General features: G+C 43.5%; 1 protein-coding gene across 2 annotated transcripts in view; it reads left to right on the top strand.

Moving 5' to 3' along the window:
* ano11 (anoctamin 11) overlaps positions 1 to 13,886 on the top strand; it is a 114,189-nt gene extending 100,303 nt beyond the window's left edge. The window contains exons 20-23 of one of the 2 annotated variants that reach the window (XM_039755598.1): positions 1,420 to 1,562; positions 5,199 to 5,289; positions 8,284 to 8,418; positions 12,097 to 13,886. In XM_039755598.1, the coding sequence (XP_039611532.1) occupies positions 1,420 to 1,562; positions 5,199 to 5,289; positions 8,284 to 8,418; positions 12,097 to 12,117 (390 nt within the window). In that variant the 3' untranslated portion in view covers positions 12,118 to 13,886. Of the gene's footprint in view, positions 1 to 1,419; positions 1,563 to 5,198; positions 5,290 to 8,283; positions 8,447 to 12,096 lie in introns of both variants that reach the window. The other variant, XM_039755597.1, reaches the window with a different exon arrangement.
* The last annotated feature ends 9,032 nt before the right edge of the window (positions 13,887 to 22,918 follow it).

The raw sequence follows: 22,918 nt of genomic DNA, 5'->3' as shown, positions 1-22,918 counted from the left end.
AATGTATTCTAGAAAGTTGATTCTGTTCAACTGGACATAGTTTTTTTCCTGATACATTTCATCACTCATCCAAGTGACTTCCTCAGTCTCAGTTGACTGTAGGTTTCTCCAACCTTATAAACAGTCCCTTGGCCTAATGACCGAACTAGCACCAGTGACAAACAATGGGCCGTGTGATCAATGATATGCAAATTGTCCACTGATCAATGGCCATGAGTACCATTCACAGAGAGTTGGGGAATGGCTGCAATCACCGTATTGTAAGATGTTGAACGATGTACCCTAAGGCCCCTTCCTTGGTTCAGAGATGGTCGTTCCTTTTTCACGTAAATGTCCTCTTTGACTCTTTGCTCAAACCAGCGTTCCTCCCTGTCCAGGATGTGCACATCTTCATCACTGAAAGAGTGACCGCTGTCCTGTAGATGTAAATAGACTGCAGAGTCCCGGCCTGACGAGGTAGATCTTCTGTGTTGTGCCAACTGCTTTGCCAGTGGTTGTTTGGTTCCCCCGATGTATGATTCACGGCAATCCTCTTAACTGTGTAAACTATATTACTCTGTCTGGGCCAGGGCACCCGATCCTTGGAGTGAACCAATTTTTGCCGTATCGTGTTTTGGGGTTTGAAAGCCACCGAGACCTGGTGTTTTGAAAAAATGTCTCTCAGCTATTCTGATACTCCTGACACATAAGGGATCACCAAAGGTTTTTCGCTTAGGCAGTGGTTGTCCTTCCTCTCTCCTGGATTGCTTAGAGGATTCTTTAGATGTCTTCCCTGCTTTGACAAAAGTCCATCTGGGATACCCACGTTTACTCAGGGCCTTTTTAATATGATGTTCTTCTGCTTCCCTGGCCGTTGTGTCTGCGGGTATCCTTACCTGGATTATTGAGCGTGTATCCAGCCAAAAATACATGTACTTGTGTGCAAGTTGTGAGTGTATGTGTCCAGCAATAGTCTTGCACCCTGTCAAGTGGTTTTTCAGACTCCCCATCACCCTGTATTGTCTGGTCATGGCTAAGGACTTATGGTCTGACTGTGAAATTGACTGAGTATGTATCCATTCTACATTCTACAGTGAGTTTAATTCAATAATAGTTTAGTGTAGATGGAGGAGAGGACAGCTCTGTGCTGAATCTGCTCAGAATTGGTAAGATGCTTTTTTACGTAGAGTAACCGAGTCAGGTCAGTGGAAGAAAGGAAATACAAAGCATAGCCATTGATGTAGATGTCATCAAGGTTGGATGATGGTTTTCCTTCGCTCAATATTTAATATTGAAATATTCAGGAAAGGTATGCAGAATAACTTGGTCTTGAATTGGCAGCACCTTTTGTTTCAGAGCTGACGTGGCCTCATCTTAAGGCTCTCACCCCTGAAGCACTTCACTCTCTCACTTGTTCCCCTTCTTCTTTTTTTTTTCCAGGCTTTCCTGATTGCTTTTACCTCAGACTTCCTGCCGCGCCTTCTCTATCAGTACAAGCATGACAGCAACCTACATGGCTATGTGAACTTCTCTCTGGCATACGCCCCATCATTTTCCATGGACAGCAACAGCAGCCAGTGCCGGTAAGGGGAGAAACTATTCAGCTGGAAACTCTACCTAGCCTTGTGTGACTTGGTGTCAAAGGGTGAAAGTGAAGGTGTGAGGGTTGGGGGATATAAAAGGACCCAAAGCTACGGAGGTTTCTGGCTCTTAGAGCAGACTTCACCTTTGAATGTTTAGCCGATTTCTCTTCCCAATACTAACATGAATCCATCAACATACTGTGGCCACCAGAGGGCACTGCACCACCCAACCCCAACACAGACAGACGCAGACACAAGTCTTGCCACACAACATGGCTTTATTACCATGGGGGAACACTTTTGTCTTGCTCCCCACAACACAGCAGAGTACAGGCACCACTATCACAATGCAAGAGAGTCCTTCTTCCTTTCTTCTCTCTTTGTTGGTCCGCATCTACTCCTCCTGTGAAGCTTCGTCTCCCTTCCTCCTGACTCTGGCTCTCGGAGGTGCTCCAGGTGTTTGATGACCTACTTCTGGCCGCACTTCAGAGTGTGGTGAAAGAACTGCCCATGAGGGCTCAGCAGTTGCTGCAGCACCCCCTGGCAGTGCCCACAGACCCCAACAGGGCTGTACTCAAATGGCCTCCACAATCACCAGATCTCAATCCAATAGAGCACCTTAGGGATGTGGTGGAACGGGAGATTCGCATCATGGATGTGCAGCCAACAAATATGCAGCAACTGTGTGATGCTATCAAGTCAATACGGCCAGAATCCCTCAGGAATGTTTCCAAAACCTTGTTGAATCTGTGCCATGAATTACTACAGTTCTGATGGCAAAGGAGGTCCAACTCCCATGGCGCCCTAGTGCTCCGGGAGGAGGTAACGCTCTGGTCACTCTTTCTCCCCCGGTCCCCCCAGCGTGGAGGGGTCCCGGCCGGGCACACTGTTAGATATGTTAAACAATGAATAAAACAAAGTAACTTTGTGACAATTGTATTTTGGAGATGGTGAGTGCACTGCTGTTCTTCCTTACACATTTTATTACTATTTAATTTAATATTGTTTCTTTGTATCAGTATACTGCTGCTGGATTATGTGAATTTCCCCTTGGGATTAATAAAGTATCTATCTATCTATCTATCAGTTAGACATTAATGAAAGTCGACTCCTAGCACACATTTTGTTTCAGCTGAAACTCACTTCATTTTCTCGTGTTTGCCCGCTGGCAATACTGTAGTGTCTGGGCACACCTTACTCAGTCTCAATGCTGTCCTGTCCACTCCTCACTTTGCTGCTCCAGCGTTTATGTGAGCCTGTAGCTAAACGTCTTCCGTGTCTGTTTGTGGAAGTCTGATGCCAAATGCTTTCTAAAATTGAATGCAAAAATTCTAATGAGGATATAATTAGTATATTCAATCATAACTGAGAATATTGAATGTCAGAATGAATGATTGCCACTTCCTGGAATGGAGTAGCTTTACTGCTTTTTTTTAAAACTCTTTATCTAGTAGTTGCATGCATAGCCCGAATCCACCTAATATTGGATTTTTGGTTCAATTATTTCAAAAAAAGGAAAGAAACAGCTTGTGTCAGTCATTGAAGCTTCTGTGTCAAGTGAAATTATAGATGATTAGAGGCAGCAGCCATGCCGAGGCAGGTGTTTTAAACACACTGTGCACTTTCAAATGGTGTAACCCTTAGTATGGTGTGCACCACGGAATGAAGGTAATAAGCTGTATGCTAAGTAGCGCAAGCACATTCAGTTTAGCCTCTAGGAAAAGTCCAAGATATTTTCAGGTCTTTCTGCATTGACATTCTTAACACACAGTGCCTTGTGAGTTCATTTGGACTCTTTAAACAAACTTTGTAGAAGTTGCACATCTGCTCTTGCTCCAGTCTGTATTTTTATTTTAGCCTCATACGATGAAGAAGAGAGGTGTGGTGGTGCAGTCATTAGCACTGCTGCTTCAAAGCTCCAGGAGTTTGCATGTTCTCCCTGTATCTCCATGTGATTTCCTTCTGGTGCTCTAGTTTTATTTAAATTTTTTTTTTCAAAGATGTGTTAGTTATTAATTGGTGGCTTTGATCGTGATTGGTAGGATTGAGCGTTGATGTGTACACGCCTGGGCACTGTGATGGACTGGCACCTTGTCCAAATGTCACTCGTGCCTTGTGCCAAGTGCTGCTGGGATAGGCTCTGACTTTTTGTTACCGTCAATGAGTTAGGATCATTAAAAAGTCGAATGAATGAGTGGACAAAGCTGAATATGATAAATTAAATCCTGTTAGACCTGTTTACATTAATTAGTGCCTTTATCTCATTCACACAGCGTATAGCATTATTACTTCACAGGGTTTGAGGCCTAACGTAGTCCTTCACTGCTTTGCCTTCTGTGTGCAGTGGGCATGACTTCCATGCGGTTTCCTTTAACAGTTCAAAGATGTGCTGTTAGGAGGGTGGTCAAATCCAGCAGGGGTAATTGTCTTTTGTTCTTTAATTATTTCACCTTATCCAATTTCTTGTATTAGGAATTTGTTAGTTTTCACATACCCCTTTGGGGTCAGAGTGCAGGGTCAGCCATCATACAGCGCCAAGTTAAGGGCGCAGCAGAGTAGGATCTCTTTTGACCGGAACATGGGTTTGAACAGGCAACCTTCCCAGATGCCAGCTGTGGCAAACGACCAGGGAAGGTCCCAAACCAGGACGCCTCTATGGGAGAGGACTTATTGTGGACAATACCTCCCCTGGGACACGAGAGGGTGGCCCCTCCTGGAGTATGTCAGGACCATGGGCTTGGAGCTTGGAAGCTCACCTGTGGTCACCGCCAGGAGGCGCCTGGATGCTTGTGGAGCCCTGGATGACAGCACTTTCACCACACTCAGAAGTGCTGCCAGAAGAAGGTCCGGGGGCACCTGGAGTACTCCTGGGTGCCCATGCAGCACTATCAGGAGTGGTGCCAGAAGAAGGTCCAGGGGCACCTGGAGTACTCCTGGGTGCCCATGCAGCACTTCCACCACAATCAGGAGTGCTTCCAGAAGCCAGTCCGAGAGCACCTGGAGCATTTCTGGTGTGGTATAAAAGAGGCTGCCTCACTGCATTCTGGGAGCCAGAGTCGGGAGGTAGAGGACAGAGCTTGCAGGGAGAGGAGTGGAGGTGGCAGAAGAATAGAGAAAGAGAAAGAGAGCGAGAAAAGAAAAGAAGAAAGGACTGAGCAGTGATTGCTGGGGATTGTGCACTGTGTGCTGAGAAAAGGAAGAAAATAAAAATGTATGCGGTCTGCCAGTCTGTGTCGGGGTTAACTTCCACACAGCGTGGATCCTTAGCCTCAGAGCACTTCTCTGCACTTCTCTTTGGTTTATTGCATTCAACAAATAAGCTCAGAAAAAGAATGGGTGGATGAGTGTGTTTGTGTGTTTCTTTTTCACACTTATTTTCCTTCTAAATACTATCATAACAACCGCCTAAACTATTAATGAAGAAGGTTAATCAGCTTTAGCAGATGTCAGTAAAGAATGAAATATTGCTGTCCTCTGAAAGTCAGAATGAACAGGAGGGCAGGTGGTCCCACCTCTCAATATGCCCATCTGAATTTTTGTAGCCATTTCTGAACCAGTGATTTCTTAGCTGTTCAGGTAGAGTGCATTTGGTTCATAATGAAGGGTTCACATTCTCCTCTGTTTCTTCCAAAACAGGTACAAGGCATTTAGAGATGAAAGCGGCAATTACACCCTCTTTTACTGGGAGTTATTGGCAGTGCGCCTTGGCTTCATTATTGCCTTTGAGGTAAGACCTGCCCTCTCAAGCGTATTTATTTTGTAGATTTTATTTCTATTTTATTTTATTGTATAATCAACTCTTGGCAGTGGGCAGCATGTCGGCCGTGTGACGCATGCGTACGGGCGCCGTTCTCATCTCTACCACCTTCGCCATCACTTCTCCTACCTCTTCATATCTTAAATCATTCTTGAGGCAGATTGAAGACTTAAGTACCAGCTTAAGTGATAAATTAAAGAAAACATACTGAGTAATTGAAACACAAACTCTGACTTAGTCAGTTTTAACATGAAAAGATGACGAAAGAAGAGAAGAAGCGGGCCGCTAGGGTGGAGAAAACAAGAGCTGCTCAGGAAGCAGCAAGTGCATCAACCTCTGAGCAAACGAATGCTAAACGTACAGAGAAAGAGGATGAGACTCACCATTAATGACAGGCTGAGCAACTGAGAGCAAACAATAGACCATACAATGAAGATGGGCCAACACTGAGTTTAAGAGAATCACAAGAGCAAATAAGACTGAGGAAGAGGCTAATCGATGCTGGCAATCAGTGGTCAAACATACCAGAAATGCAAAGGCAAATGAGACAGAACAAAACGGCATTCGACGACGACAAAGAGACGTTAATCGTGTGAGAGCTAAAATGAACGAGAGCAATGACCAGAGAATATATTGTCTAAGACAAAACACGGCAAGTAGGTGTATGTGCAGTGCACCATTACTGGGAAATAAATAAAGCATTTGGTAATTAACTGAAAAAGTACAGCTTAGCTGACTGTCATATCCAAACTGGCCCATTGTGGTTAAGTGCAGTCTTATCCTGCCTCGCATCTCTAATTCGGTAATGAAACACAGATCCTATAAACAGGATGCCCCGATATAGTTTTCTGAAAGGTACATTATAGGATTCTGGTACCTCAGAGGCTGGAGTTTGTTGTCGTGTTCCTACCATATCAAAGTGTCAAAATGCAGAGACACATCTGTTCCTCACGAAAGAAGAAGAGGCAGGATTCTAACACCTGGAGAGTCGGTTGTACCAATAACTGTGCAATGCTAAGTTTAGAGAAAGGTAACAGAAACCCCAGATGCCCCTTTTCTGAATTTTGGGATTCTGTGGTAGCAGGCAGTAGGAATTCTCCTTAGAAGCTGTTTCCAGCAGTATGGCACTAACTGGTATCTGACTAAAGAGGAGCCTCTGTCTAGTAGTTATGCCACAGATTCAGAAAGAGGCATGTAAGAGTAGCAGTCCAAAATCCCACCATGGTGACACCATCCCAAACTGAGAATGACAAATCATCCATATAAGGGTGAATGATTAAATCCACTTTCATTTCTGGCATAGTTAGCCCATCATTGTCCAGGGTTCTACATGTGAAAGTGGAGTGAGTTCACCTCTTGGAGATTACAGTCGTGGCCAAAGTAGCAGCTTCAGGTTTTGTGGTGGCATATCACATTGCTTTTAAATTATTGTGCAGAGTGTTCAGATGCATATTAATTCATTGCAAAGAGTTTTATTAGCATAGAAAGTTCACTTTATCACAAAAACCCATTTTCACTTATTTTGGCCCTGGCACAGCTAAATCTGTCCTGTCCAAGTGCCAGGACCGTCTCCTCCTGAGGAGTCAGCTACAGGTTCGTATTGCCACTGGTGCAGAGCTGGCTCAGTACTGGCAGCAGGCGTGTGTGAGTGCATCTGCACACACAGTGAGGCGAAGACGTTTGGACAACAGCCTTGTGTCAAGAAAGGCAGCAAAGAAGCCATTACTTTCCAAGAAAAACATCAAGGGACAGACTGACATTCTGCAGGAAGCACAAGGATTGGACAGCAGAAGACTGGTACAAAGTCCTTTTTTCAGATGAATCCTCTTTCCAATTGTTTGGGACATCTGGAAAATCGATTGTCCAATGAAGGAAAGGGTGATCTCTACCATGAGTCCTATGTCACTGTGCCAACAGTGAATGAAGCATCCTAAGCCAATCCATGTGTGGTGTTGCTTCTCATCACAGTTCTGCTCAAGAACATGGCATAAATAAACAATGGTATCAAAATGTCCTCCAAGAGCAACTTCTCCCAACAATCCAGGAGCAGTTTGGTGATGATCTGTGTATATTCCAGCATGATGGCACACCATAACACAAGGCAAAAAATGATAACGAAGCGTCTCGGAGATCATAACATTGAAAGTTTGGACCCGTGGCCAGGAAAGTCCCCAGATCTTAATCTCATTGAGGACTTGTGGTCATTTCTCAAAAAGCGGGTGGACAAGCAGAAGCCCACAAATTGTGATCAACTCCAAGCACTAAAAAGGCAAGAATGGATCAGCATCAGTCAGGATTTGGCCCAGAAGCTGATATCCAGCATGCCAGAGCGAATTACAGAAGTTATGAAGAAGAAGGATCAGCAATGGAAATACTGCCTCTTTACATACATTGGATGTATTTGCCAATAAAAGCTTTTGAAGCTTATGAAATGTTGATAATTGTTCTTCAGTACACCATAGAAACATGTACAAAATAATCTGAAAATGGGTAGGCAGCAAAGTTTGCAAGGCACAACATTTGTGTCTCTGCCAAAACTTTTGGCCATTACTGTACATTGTAGACATACAGTATGGATAGAATCATACTACTTTATGCATTGAAGTAAATTAATTAAATTAAAGGCATAAGACTTTAAGGCACAATTGAACATTGCTAATTTAGTTGTGGCAATGTGCAGACTGACATCACAAATTAGTTTAGCTGAACCAGCAGAGGATCAGTGCCAAACTGTGTGATAGTGTTAATGTGTGATATTATATATAATGTATGATTATATATATATATATAATATCTCCAGCAGGATGAATTAACTTAATTAATAAAGTCCTGCTTGGGGCTTCAGTATCACTTTACTTTCTAAAAGCTGGCACAGAGTCACCTCCTTCAATTTTCTTGGCACATTTGGCCTCCCAGCTATTTCTAATTATGATAGTTTTTTTCCCTTCTCTCTGTCTGCTGCAGCATGTGGTCTTCTTCATCCTAAGGATGATTGACTGGATAGTGCCAGATGTGCCTGAGTCCCTGGCACTCAAAATGAAGAGGGAGCGCTACCTTGCCAAGCAGGCTCTGGCTGACAACCAGGATGCTCTTCTGATGGTGAGTCGGGGATCGGCGTCCTCAGAAGGTCAGTACATCACAGTATCACACATCTGTCTGCTACGTCCCTCCGTCTTGCAATGGCAACAGTTACATGCTCCTCACACTCGTTGGTTTGTCTTTGGTGACAAGTGATGAGACAGTCCACAAGACAGATATGCGAGGTAATGAAATTCAGGGGCGTCCAGAGCCTCGCTGCTCCCAATTCAGATGACTGGCAATGGTTCAGACTGCAAACATGCCTAATGGGAGAAGAATGGGTGAAGCATGCACTGTTATGTGGATGTGGCCTGGTGAGATGGCCCATGAGGCCTTCATTAAACACAGTGACAGACAAGAGGGCTGCCTGTTTGCATTTTGAAACACCTCTATTTCTCATACTCTATCAAATCTGCCTCGGACCAATAAATATGGATACTTGTAAAGTTTCTCAGAAGTGCCCATTCCTACTGACTGCGGTACGAAGGCAGCACAGTGCCACAGCTGATTGTGTTAGATCTTCTTTAAATGCCAAGTTTGTGTCAGGCTTTTATGGTCTGCTTTTGTCAGGCAGCATTTCAAAGATGCATTCATTCCCCTGGCCAAAGGAAATTGACTTAATTTGAGTGATGGGACAGACTAACATCCCATTCAGGGTTATTGCTGCCTGTCCTGCATCCATTGCTTCCAGGTGGGCAAAGAAAACGAATTGACGAATGTATTGCAGTAATAGTCATCAGTTCAGTTTAATGAAACCTTTTGGATGAGAGGTATAGCTCTTATGATTGTCGACAGCTATATGGGTTGCTACATCTTTCTATTCTGTGGTGGGCTGGCGCCCTTCTCGGGGTTTGCTTCCTGCCTTGCGCCCTGTGTTGGCTGGGATTGGCTCCAGCAGACCCTCCGTGACCCCATAGTTAGGATACAGTAGGTTGGATAATGGATGGATGGATGGACATCTTTCTATTTCTGGTTGATTTTTCTCTCACTTCTCAAACATGTTCAGATTAGGTTAGGTCTAAATTTGCCCTGTTGGAGTGAATGTGTCCATTACCCAATGCTGGGTCCCTTATCTCACCGGAATCTGACCCGGTTCTATGTTTGAAATCACTAAACCACCCTAAATCTCCTCTGTTCAGAATGAAATGTTGTGTCTATTCTTGCATTTCCCCCAATAAATGAGCAGCAAAAAAATGTAAATACCTCATAGTTTGTACAGCTTCCTAAAACTGTTCTTTGCCATATCTTTTGAGTCAGTTTGACCCACCATTGGATTTTCCACTGCATTTAAGTTAGTGTGGTAGATCAGCCCTTGACACACACAGTCAGATAGACACCAGATGTCCAGAAACACACCCATTTATTTCCTTCTCTTGCCTTTACACCACCGCACAATACATTAATAGCCACTATTGCTCACATTCCCTCCTTTCTTCTTCTTCTGCCACCTTCACTCCTCCACACGTAAGCTCCGTCCTCTTCCACCCGACTCCGGCTTCCCGAATGAAGTGATGTGGCCCCTTTTATATTGCACCCGGATGTGCTCCAGGTGTGCCCTGATGAACTTCCTGCAACACTTCCTGCTGTGGCGGAAGTGCTGCAGTCCAAGGCTCCAGGGTCATCCAGGTGCTGCCTTTGCGGTGGCCATGGTCCCCAACAGGGTGCGCCCCGATAAATCCAAAGGGGCTACCCTCTTGAGCCCCAGGGGAGACATTGCCCCTCTCCCGGTCTTTCCCTTCTGCAGGCGTCCCGGTGGGGCAAGGTCCCCCAGTCGCCTGTCATATTAGTTTGTTTGCTCATAAAAACGCCCTTAAAATATAACTTTACAAAAAAGCAAAAAAAGTTTACAAATGTCACATCTTTGTACAGCTGCTACATATCTCGAATACTGCCATGCCCGCAGGGTCAATTTTGACCCACAATTCCCTGGAGATTTTACTGTGTATTTAGGGTACTTTGTTTGTTTACAACCCATCAAAAAGTATATAAATTATATCAAATAAAAAAACAAAGAAATTCAAGGTATCAGAAAAACCCGATTTCCAGGGCACCTAAAGATTGGTATCAGAACCGAGTCAGAAAACACCATTAAGGCACAGGATTGAGTGGGCATTTGAAGACATGGTCAGGGTTCATGCATTGATCTTCATGCTGTGCCCTTCTGTCCCTTGATGGTGTTGTCACTGGCGTAACTGTTGCTCTTGCTTTGTTGGTGTGGTCTCTGGTGCCAGTCTGTGTGTGTCTGTGCTTTGATGTGCTGACTGTCTTGTTCTGTGTTTGCTAGTCACTCTTGGTGTCCATGTGTGAAGGTAAGGAATGCTATTCTACCTCACTTATTCCATATACTGTATACTTAGATGGAACTGAAGGCATGGGGGCAGGTAGGGGGCTGCATGGCTTGCTTTTAGTCGCACTTTTTACCCGTTTCCTTGAATGAGACCCGCCAAAGCTTGTGCTAAGAGAAGATGGGTAATCTCCTATTCTGCTTGTACATCCCAGAAATGCTGCATGTAACAACGACCCCCAAGCATTCTGATGATGTTCGAGCAAGTTTGTCCTTAAGCTGGCTGGTGGCTGGAGGTCTGTGGGCTGCACGTCTGTGTACTAATCACTACCTGCCGTCCTCCTTCCTATTCAGTGTTTGACTGCTACAAGGCACTGTTTCACTTGATGGGTGGTGGAAGGGTCACGTTCAACCATCACACACAATCTAACCACACAATGAGAAAAAGAAGCCATTGTGGCCTAGTGGTTAAGCCGCGGGACTGGTATCCGCCAGGCTTACAGCTCAGGTCTTGCCACCCACTCACTTTGTAAACCTGCCTAAGGTTCAACTGTGAAAAGCCACGTGGGAGACAATCCACTAAGAAGTTCATTCTTACTGTGTGCCGTACACACAGAACATAAAAAATTTATAAGGCACGGTGGCACAGTGGTAGCGCCGCTGCCTTGTAGTAAGGCGACCTGGATTCACTTCCCGCATCCTCCCAGCATGGAGTTTGCATGTTCTCCCCGTGTCTGCGTGGGTTTCCTCCCACAGTACAAAGACATGCAGGTTAGGTGCATTAGTGATCCTAAATTATCCGTGTTGTGTGTGTGCCCTGCGGTGGGCTGGCACCCTGACTGGGGATTTGTTCCTGCCTTGCGCTCTGTGTTGGCTGGGATTGGCTCCAGAAATCCCCTGTGACCCTGTAGCTAGGATTTAGCGGGTTGGATAATGACTGACCGACATCTGGGATATCATCTTAGAGAAGATGTCTTCCAAATAAACAATAAGAAGGACAAGAGATGAGCCATGAAATATAGATGGGTGGCAGCTGGGACTGAGATTAAAGATTTATTATCCCTTGAGCCAGCTTGTCCCATTCCCAGAATACCTTTCTTAAGTTTTGACTTCTCCTCTCATTGACTGCCAATCAATCAGAATTCTTTCTTAGAAATAAATTCAATATCATCCTTTTACTCATTCGATTGAGTCAATTTTGAAAACAGTTCGGCCCAGCTAATTGTAATTTATCGCAGGGCTTTTCCTAACCAGTGATTGAAATCCCAGTGGCACGAGGACACACCGGTGTCGAGACGAGGAGTCACTGCAGCCTTCACATTTTTGGTGTTTTTCTCTTACCTTGTGGACTTGTCATTACTAACGTGTCTCAATGTCTGTCCTTTGTCCCTTTGTTTTTTTGCTGATCCCAACAGCAAGTGACTCAAGCAGCCTGAGTTAGGACACTGGGCTGGCAAGTAGGAAATCAAGACAGCAAAGAGAGACCCAGTTGGCTGTTGGGGCTTCGCTGGACCTTCAAGTAGCACCCATTTGGGAGCAGAGTGGCACCAGGACAAATTGTAGACCCATGGACACAGCTTCTTCAAACATGGGGTTCTCATGCCCATGTTCAGCGAGTAACTTCATGTGATCCTTCTGGAAAAGCACATCTGAAAATGCACTGAACTGAATGTTGCAACAACACTGGCTCAGATTCAGAATATGCCTATAAAAAGAGCCTGATTTCTTCATCTTGCCAATTTACTGCATGGTCCTGGTGCCACTGAGCCGGAAAGGTACAGAAAGGAGAAACTGGATTCCTGGACTTCATTATTTCTCATATCAATTTTTATTTATTAGGCTTTGTGTTATGTTATTACTTGCTGTTCAAAGCAGAAATGCTTCTTTTTATTGGATTTAAGGATGAAGGCATGTCGGCACAGTGGTTAGTGCTGCTGTTTCTCACCTCCAAGAACCTTGGTTTACAGTCTGTGTGGAGTTTGCACGCTTCTCCCACATCCGCAAGACTTTGGACGCATGTTAGTCCAGTGTAGGTGTGTGCACGAGTGAGCGCAACGATTGGCTGCCATGCCATCGGGGGCTTTTGCTCATTATGGACTCCAACTCCTCACTACATAGTAATGAAAAAAGTGAATGGATGGATGGTAAAATAAAATGAAACGTTGACTCACAGATACCAGGCACATCAGTTGACCTGGTATGAGCGAGAGTGCTGGGCTGGCATCCAATCCACAGCACTGGAATACAAGCAACACATTTAGAAAATGAAGGCATTGATAATTTAAACACCCATTTGAATACATTCTCATTATACTTTATGATATAAAGTATTATCTATTCTGATGTATCTTATCTGAGTGGAGACCCGGGTTGAATTGCCATTTAAGTTACTGTTTCAGATTTATCTACTTTGCAGGTTTTCAATTCATTCATACATTGTATTGAATCTGAAATATCATTTATGAATGTTCATTTTTTCAGTTGGAATTAATGTATCTGTTTCCGTGACTTGGTATCTAATTGAGATCCTGTATTTATGCTGCTACATGACTTTTGCTTTGGCTCATTTGGTGGGTAGCTTTGCCGCCTCATAGGCAGGGTTGGCTCCAGCAGAGCTGTTGCTTTAAGCAGCCCACCTCTCGTTATCGTACCTCATGGCCTCAGGAGGCTAAGTTTGAACATTTCAGAGTAAAAGTGGTAACGGTGAATAGATCACCTACACGAGGAGACTGTCTACATAAAGCTTGTGACGTCAGATTTGGTTCAAATGTGTAGCCTGGAAATTGATTACTGCTTATATTTATAGGGCCTTCCTCAGTAAATGTGGGTAAAGCAGCCACTACCCAGCAGCATGGGTTAGGGGCTTTAATAATGGAAGGATGGATGGCTCTGACTTGCCTTTTCACTCACTTGTCATCTTAACTATCGCCTGCTGGCAAGACATACATAAGGAGTCTCTGTTTAACTGAACCCCTGCGTCCAGTGACCACTAAAGTGTGCTCATCCACGTGTCACTACTGCTGTTGAATCTTTAGGAAGAAGACTGGGGAGACCCAATGTGCTCTTCAAAACCTTAAACTCGGTCTGGCTCTGGTCATGACGATGAACTATATTGACTCTTTTTTCCTCTCTCGCCAGTCCTGTCCACTTAATTCTTCTAAAATAACATCAAGTTGAGTTTTAAAAGTCCCTAAAGTCTTACTGTTGACTGCACTACTTGGTAGCTTATTCCAAGTGTCTATCGTTCTTTGTGTAAAGAAAAACTTCCTAATGTTTGTGTGAAATTTACCTTTAACAAGTTTCCAACTGTGTCCCCGTGTTCTTGATGAACTCATTTTGAACTCACCGTCTCGATCCACTGCACTAATTCCCTTCATAATGTTAAACACTTCAGTCAGGTCACCTCTTAATCTTCTTTTGCTTAAACTGTAAAGGCTCAGCTCTTTTAATCTTTCTTCATAATTCAACCCTTGTAGCCCTTGAATCGGCCTAGTCACTCTAATCCGGACCTTTTCTAATGCTGCTTTGTCCTTTTTGTAGCCTGGAGACCACAACTGCACCCAGTACTCCAGATGAGGCCTCACCAGTGTGTTATAAAGGTTGAGCAGCACCTCCTGTGACTTGTACTCCACACATCAAGGAGATATATAACCTCACATTCTGTTAGCCTTCTTAATGGCTTCTAAACGCCATCGGGAAGTCGATAGCTTAGAGTCCACTACGACTCCTAAGTCCTTCTCATAAGGTGGACTCTCGATTATCTGACCGCCCATTGTGTATTCAAACCTAACATTTTTACTTCCTATGTGTAATACTTTACGTTTACTGACATTAAATTTCATCTGCCACAGATCTGCTATCCAAGCCCCAGCACTGCCCCCAGTGGAACACCACTCTTAACATCGGCGAGTTAAGTCAAGTCCTTAGTGAAGTCAAAGTCAGTCTCTCCTGGACTATGGGGTGTTAGATGATATCTCTTAATCTTTCCTCATATCTCATCCCTTGTAGCCTTGGAATCAGCCTCTCTGGACTTTCTCAAGTGCTGCTTTGTCCTCTTTGTAGCCTGGAGACCAAAACTGTACCCAGGACTCCAGATGAGACCTCACCAGTGCATTATAACACTTGAACAGAACCTCCTGTGACTTGTACTCCACACATCAGGGTGCTATATAACCTGACATTCTGTTAGTCTTCTTAGTGGCTTCTAAACACCATCGGGAAGTCGCTTAGAGTTCACTACGACTCCTAAATCCTTCTCATAAGGTGTACTCTCGATTATCTGACCGCCCATTGTGTATTCAAACCTAACATTTTTACTTCCTATGTGTAATACTTTACATTTACTGACATTAAATTTCATCTGCCACTGACCTGCTAACCAAGTCCCTCTGTAATGACATAATGGATTCCAAGTTATCTGCTAGTCCACCTATCTTGGTATTATCTGCAGACTTAACCAGCTTGTTACTTTTATTCCTATCTAAATCATTTATATATATTAAACATAGCAGCGGCCCCAGCACTGCCCCCAGTGGAACACCACTCTTAACATCGGCGAGTTAAGTTAAGTCCTCAGTGAAGTCAAAGTCAGTCTCTCCTGGACTATGGGGTGTTAGATGAGATCTCTTAATCTTTCCTCATATCTCATCCCTTGTAGCCTTGGAATCAGCCTCTCTGGACTTTCTCAAGTGCTGATATGTCCTCTTTGTAGCCTGGAGACCAAAACTGTACCCAGGACTCCAGATGAGCCCTCACCAGTGCATTATAATGCTTGAACAGAACCTCCTGTGACTTGTACTCCACACATCAGGGTGCTATATAACCTGACATTCTGTTAGTCTTCTTAATGGCTTCTAAACACCATCGGGAAATCGATAGCTTAGAGTCCACTACGACTCCTAAATCCTTCTCATAAGGTGTATTCTTGATTTTCAGACTGCCCCATTGTGTCTTCAAACTTTGAGACTCTGCCGATGGAAGAAGAGTTGTGCCTGTTATCTTGTCTTTAACAGGAAAAAAGAAGAAGATGGGGTGTTTGCCCCATTAAGCGAGTATAATATTCTCGTGAGTGGGGTGATTTACATGATGAACAGATGCACTTTTTTGCAAGTACACCTTGTACTTTGTCGGCCTGTTGCATCACATAGAGCCCACCTTGTACTTTGTCGGCCTGTTGCATCACATAGAGCCCTTCGTTCATCATTCTGGTACCCACCTAACCAGCTTCTCCTTACAGTTCACCATTTTGAATACACAGCACTGCGTCTGCATCGCTGCATAGTTTGAAAGAATTTGGAAGCACTGATGCATGTAGGATAAGCCTTGGTTCAGTCAGGCAAACATAATCCGAATACAAAGAACCAATTACGGTGGGGTTAGGCAAGAAACCAAAATTTAAAAAAGGAAGGAATAAGCTGTGAAGTCAACAATATGACTGATGACAGAGTAGCGAGCTACTTAGTGGAACCTAAATAGTAAAGCATAAAGCTGAACACACTTCCCTTACACCTGTAAAGTGCTGTCCTCCTTTTACAGAAGTTTCATTACCCCTGCATGTTTGCTGGAAGGTCATGGTGACATTTGAAAACGTAGTTCTTTGTCATGTACTGCTGTAGCCTGCATGTGTATCATATGTAGACAAATGGGGGGATTTTTGGAGTATTCTGTCAAATATTGAAGTTCCCCAGATATGATGCTTTCATGACAATGAAGGTGTTCATTAATATTGCAATAGCATATATTCAGTATAAAGCCATGTGCCAAGCAGTAAAGTCGGTGCTTTTTCTGTTGGCTGAAAAAAAAACAAAGGGGGTCTCGAGGTCTAAGAATATGGGAGTGGAAACCAATAGGAATCGGTCTATCTTGTCACAGTCTGAAACTAATGTGGCACTAACAGTGTGAACTATTGGCAGTAGAAGTGTTTTGTGGTGTATAACGTTTGCCCTCCTTCTGCTCAGTATCCAGTACTCGGCCAGGATTAATGATGTCTTCTATTAATGGCGTCCTATAAAAATAGCTACTATTTTATGCAAGCCTACATAGGGCAAATGATAAATGAAAAATTAATGAGCTGCAGGAGAAGAACCTAACATGGGATGAAGCAGAACCTGCAGCTCAAGACAGGTCCAGATGAAGGCAAATCGTTGATGCCTTATGTGATTTTCGGCACAAAGAGGATTAATCTCATCCAATAGGGAAAAGCCTTCTCACATAATGGAAAGATGGATAATTATTCATTAAGGTGTTCTTTATCCACATGTTACAAAATACCAAACTTTGATTGGTTGCAATGTGTACACATTAAGGGAAATGGGAAGATGGTCCTCACTAGCTGGCAGTGTTTTCTGAAATGCCAGAAGTACAGTCATGGCCAAAAGTTCTGAGAATAACCCAAGTGTTGGTTTTCACAAAGTTTGCTGCTTCAGTGTTTTTAGATCTTTTTGCCAGATGTTTCTATGGTATACTGAAGTAGAATTACAAGCATTTCATAAGTTTCAAAGGCTTTTATTGACAATGACATTAAGTTTATGTAATATTTGCAGTGTTGGCCCTTCTTTCTTATTCAAGAACTCTGCAGTTCACCCTGGCAGGCTGTCAATCAACTTCTGGACCAAATCCTGACTGATGGCAGCTGATAATCAATGCTTGGAGTTTGTCAGATTTTGTGGGTTTTTGCTTGTCTACCCGCCTCTTGAGGATTGACCACAAGTTCTCAATGGGATTAAGTTCTGGGGAGTTTCCTGGCCATCGACCCAAAATTTCGATGTTTTGTTCCCTGAGCCACATAGTTCTCACTTTTGCCTTATGGCCCGGTGTTCCATCATTGTTGGTCACCAAACTGTTCTTGGATGGTTGCGAGAAGTTGCTCTTGGAGGAGGTTTTGGTCCCATTCTTTATTCATGACTGTGTTCTTAGGAAACATTGTGAGTGAGCCCATTGTCTTGGCTGAGAAGCAACCCTACACATGAATGGTCCCAGTATGCTTTACTGTTGATATGACACAGGATTGATGGGCGCACCACTCACCTCTTCTTTTGTCCAGATACTCCAAACAATTGGAAAGGGGATTCATCAGAGAAAGTGACTTTACCCCAGCTATCCTCAGAAGTCCAATCTCTGTACCTTGTACAGAACATCAGTCTGTCCCTGATATTTTTCTTGGCTTCTTTGCTGCCCTTTTTGACACCCACCAGGCCATCCTCCAAAAGTCTTCGCCTCACTGCCACCTGCCTGCTGCCATTCCTGAGCAAGCTCTGTACTGGTGGTACCCCGATCCTGAGCCATGAATAAAGAATGGGACCAAAACATCCTCTGAGATCAACTTCTCCCAAGCATCCAATAACAGTTTAGTGACCAAAAATGATGGAGCACCGGGCCATAAGGTAAAAATGATAACTACGTGGCTCAGGGAACAAAACATCAAAATTTGGGGTCCATGGCCAGGAAACTCCCCAGACCTTAATCCCATTGAGAACTTGTGGTCAATCCTCAAGAGGCGGGTGGACAAACAAAAATCCACAAATTCTGACAAACTCCAAGCATTGATTGGGCTGCCATCAGTCAGGATTTGGCCCAGAAATTGATTACCAGCCTGCCAGGGTGAATTGCAGAGGTCTTGGGAAAGAAAGAAGGGCCAACACTGCAAATATTACATGAACTTAATGTCATTGTCAATAAAAGCCTTTGAAACTTATGAAATGCTTGTAATTCTACTTCAGTATACCATAGAAACATCTGACAAAAAGATCTAAAAACACTGAAGCAGCAAACTTTGTGAAAACGAACACTTGGGTTATTCTCAAAAAGTTTGGCCATGACTTTACATGTGTGCTGAGGAGTTGCCTTCTGAATAGATGAGGCCTGTTTAGAATGTGAAGTGTGGATGTGCTTTACTCCGACATGTCCTAATATTTTTTACAAGGCTTCATTTTTTAATTTAAAATAAAGTATAGCTTGCTAACAAATATGTGGTTGGCTGATAATGTTTAGTAATCGACAAGTGATACTGTTCTGTCTGACAATGGATAATTAAGAGCTTCTTAAAATGGAATCAGTGTATGACTTGCACTGTCATTGTTCATTTGTTCTGATATTTGCTGGCATTTTCAACCTGATTTCCTCTCCCAAAAGAAGATGACAAAACCCAATAAGCTCTTATAAATGGGCACCAAAAGACCATTTTATATTTCTGTTCATTTCTGTTACTAAATGCACTTCGATCCAGGGTTCAGAAAATGATAAAAAGACTGGTGGCAAAGGAAGAAAGGCATCTTTGAGACGTACTTGTAGTTTAGGATGCCAATCACCCCAGAGTTAAATAAGCATGAGAAATAAAGGATCTGCACTTTCCAGTTGACATATGAAGCTCACTTTCAGACCACTATGTGGGATCTGGGCAGCCATTACACCAAGATTTGAGATGATATGACCTCACAACCATAACACTAGTATTTATGACAAATACAACTATGTGACCGTATCTTCAATGCTGTCAACCATTCAACCAAAATTCAAAATTTTTGAAAATTTCATCCATCCATCCATTATCCAACCCACTACAGTGATCCCTCGCTATATCACGATTCGACTTTCGCGGCTTCACTCTATCACAATTTTTTCTCATACACGCCTTATGTCACTACGCATGCGCCTTCTGAGAACTTTTATCTAAGCCCCATGATGGCTCCTAAACGTGCTGCTTTTTCTAAGCCTTCTGACAATAAAACTAAGTGCCGAAGGAAGATGCTTACTATCCAGGAGAAGGTGAAACGCTTGGATATGATTAAAGATGGCAATACCCTACAAAAGCCTCCTCACACATATGAAAAGATAGCGCCAGCAACTGCCTATCAAGATGTTCTTCAGCCGCGCACCCAGACACCCACTGCCTACTCTTAGTTCTCCTTCAGCGGAAGAAGTTAACGATGCACCTGCTGAAGATACTGCACCACCTGAAGACTCTCCTACTGAGGTCGTGCCTTCATAGGTTAGTGGTTGTGTGTAAGAACTGTGTGTGTGTGTAATTAAATGTACAGTTCAGTAATCTATATAAAAGCGGTCGGGATTGTCCTTCCGTCCCGTGAGTGCAAAGCGTAGTGGTATTCCGCTTATCACAGTTACTACTAGCAGCTTGCGGTACGAAGCAACGCGATGTGAGCAGAGTTCTGGTGCTCCCATCGTTCCCTTGCTTTTGTGTGCGATGCGCTGGAAAAATAGACAAAATTATGTCTCTGGAAATAATTAATGTTGATGGAGTACAAACGCCTCACCGCGTAGTAAATATCAGGGGACTCGGTGCTTGCTTATTCTCATCTATAGCTTATTTAGTGCATGAAACTCCGTCTTTAGCGGTACAGATTCGGGCTGACATTGTACGACTTTGGACAGGCACTCGAGGGGATAAAAAAAAACGTAGGTTTTCGGGAGATGTTATGAATGGGCACTTTGATGTTCTCATTCCCTACATTTACATGCCTGATGTACACATGGAGCACACAAATTGAGGATAAAAGTCGGTCGCCTTAAAAGGCGGGTGAGCCTAGTAATAATATGATATTTGTAACGTCTAATATGTCTTATTTTGTCTAATATATTGGGTAATACGAGTGTAATGGTGACTAAAGTGTGTTATTTCATGTCTAGAGGGCTCTAATAATGTTAAAAAACAAATTTAGGAGGTCGTAAACAGGTTTTCTATACTCTAACTGCAAAAATATTCGATTTATAAATAAAGAATCTTACTTCGCGAAAATTAATTTATCTGGAACGGATTAACCGTGATAAACGAGACTTCACTGTATATCCTAACTACAGGGTCACGGGGGTCTGCTGGAGCCAATCCCAGCCAACACAGGGTGCAAGGCAGGAAACAAACCCTGGGCAGGGCGCCAGCCCACCATTGATTTTTAAAAATTTAAAATTCAAAAATCAAAATTTTCAAACTCACTTTCTGTCTCACTTATACTGTAGCTGGCATGGAACACCCTCACAAACAAGAGATACAAATGTTTGACGTTTTCATAACACACGTAGTCTCTTGAGATTATTGTGAGCAAATAAAAGAGACCAGGAGATGAAAAAAAACACAAACCAAAGTCGCAGTCAAATTCGGGCAGATGTCATAACTGAGATTGTGCAAAAGCAAAATTCAAAACCAGAATCAAAAGTCAACAATCAAATAGGAGTTTTAAAGCTGAACGCTGAGGTCTGTTATTTTTGACACAAACTATCGCTAAGGGTCATCAAGAACAGTAATGTGTATCCTCTAAGAGATGGCAAGCGTGGCGACTGCTACCATGTTTATCGAGTCATTTCCAGTAAAATCATCAACACAACAGGTGCAGTCATGTGACGTTACTCAGAGATGAAACATATCAACAAATACAAGTTGAAATCAAAAATGTAATCCTCGGTCCAAGGAAAAAGCATGCACTGAGTAAAATTCTAACTATAAAATGCACACGATATCAGAGACACCAGCCGGCCTCACAACTGGGATGGCCATAAAACCAGTATTTGTCATAATACAACTCTACACCCATGATGCCAGTGTCCGACTAATGTGGGAGACAGTCGATGGGCCTGACTACATGTGTTGTTACGCCGGGCCGCGGGTTGGCAGTGCATACTAACGCTTCTTCTCCCTCCTCTACCGATCCTCTAAAGGAAAACCCGCCTGGTTCCACTTCGAACTCCTCCTCCAGTTCCACTTCTGACGTCTCTACAGACCTCCTGTCCAATCCCATCGCTGACCTCACTTTCGGGTACACCCCTGAAGACACGCCTCTTCCTTCCTCCCTTCTATAAATTTGCCACTCCCCTGTTGCAAAGTCAGTCATGTTTTGGGACTCAGTCTCACGAGACTACTCAGTCTATTCTACTCTTTGTATTTTTCAGCACTAATTTCCAAGTATAACCTTTATGTTAAACTTTGTGAAATGATGTAATTGACACCAAGCAACCCCATATATTTGAAAAAATGGCTTAAAAAAGGCAGAATAGGATAAAAAACAGGTCTTTGCACGTTTTAGTTCAAGACAGAACTGACTCAGCAGACAAACATGGCGATATTAAAGCTGGAGGGGAAAGTGACGTCACTGGCACAGGAACAGGGCGTGAACCAGAGTCCGGAACCAGAAGTGACATCATCGGCCCCAGTTGGAATTTCCAGAGGTTGGTCTGCAAATGATAAAAGAGAAAGGATCAGCGCACTGTGCCATCCCCTGGTCTGGCACGGAATTACCTTCGTTTGAGCCCTTTAGCTGTGTGTGTGTGTGACACCTTGTTTTCTGTGTCGTTACACTACTAGGCACACTTCCCCAACCATAACAACAAATGTTTGACGTGATATAACCTCACAAACATGATTCAGAATGAGATAGTAATGATTTTTTAAATAAACAGGAACGAGAGAGAAAAACGGGCAAGGGCTGTAACTGGAAAAGGCCGATAATCAAACGTCAAGTTTTTAAATGTAAACCAAAAATTAAAGTCTTGAAAACTGAAAAAAATATTTGTTCTTAACTTGGGGTGTCCAACTCCAACCCTGAAGGGCCACCGTGGTTGCAAGTTGTAATTCTAACCATTTTCTTAATTAGTGACCAGTTTTTCTTGCTCATTGGCTTGTTTTGCCCTCATTTTAATGGACTTGTCATTTTACTCTTTGAGGGCTGAATATTATATTCGAAAACACAGTTTTTTGAAAAGCACCCAAAGCAATGGTTTCATACATAAATCAACATTAAAGATCGGTTACTTCATGCGGTGGCCGTCAGTTTGGTGCCTCTTGTGGCTTGAGCTGCTCACAGGCAGCAGGCTGGCTGCCAGGCTGTCTTCATGTGGCGGGGGTTTTAGCAGTGGCAGTCGCAGTGCCACGCAGTCTGGTTTGACCCCTTATCATTGGAAGTGGTGGTCCTTCCAGGCCGTAGGCGCGTCAGCTACACAAACCTGTTCAGCACCACAGTCAGCCGGAGATCAATCAGTACCTCACCTTCACTTTCGATCACTGGTAACAACATCGGAGTCCGACAGGTCAGAGTCAGTCCGATTCAGCCATAATATGCAAAACATCATCCGTGGAGTATTTTTGATCACACATTCACTTTTGATCTCTCGTCAGATGTCGATGCCATTTTTGCTATCGTTTAGTCCTTGCTACTCACGCCAGCGCAGGGAATCTCGGTCAAACCAACAGAGCGAATGTTCCCTTCTACCCAACAGAGTGGAACAAAAACATAA

This window comes from Polypterus senegalus, chromosome 6 (genome assembly GCF_016835505.1).
Source record: "Polypterus senegalus isolate Bchr_013 chromosome 6, ASM1683550v1, whole genome shotgun sequence".
Classification (NCBI taxonomy): domain Eukaryota; kingdom Metazoa; phylum Chordata; class Cladistia; order Polypteriformes; family Polypteridae; genus Polypterus; species Polypterus senegalus.
The sequence above is the reverse complement of the archived record's forward strand: the minus strand, read 5'-3'. Positions and strand labels throughout refer to the sequence as shown.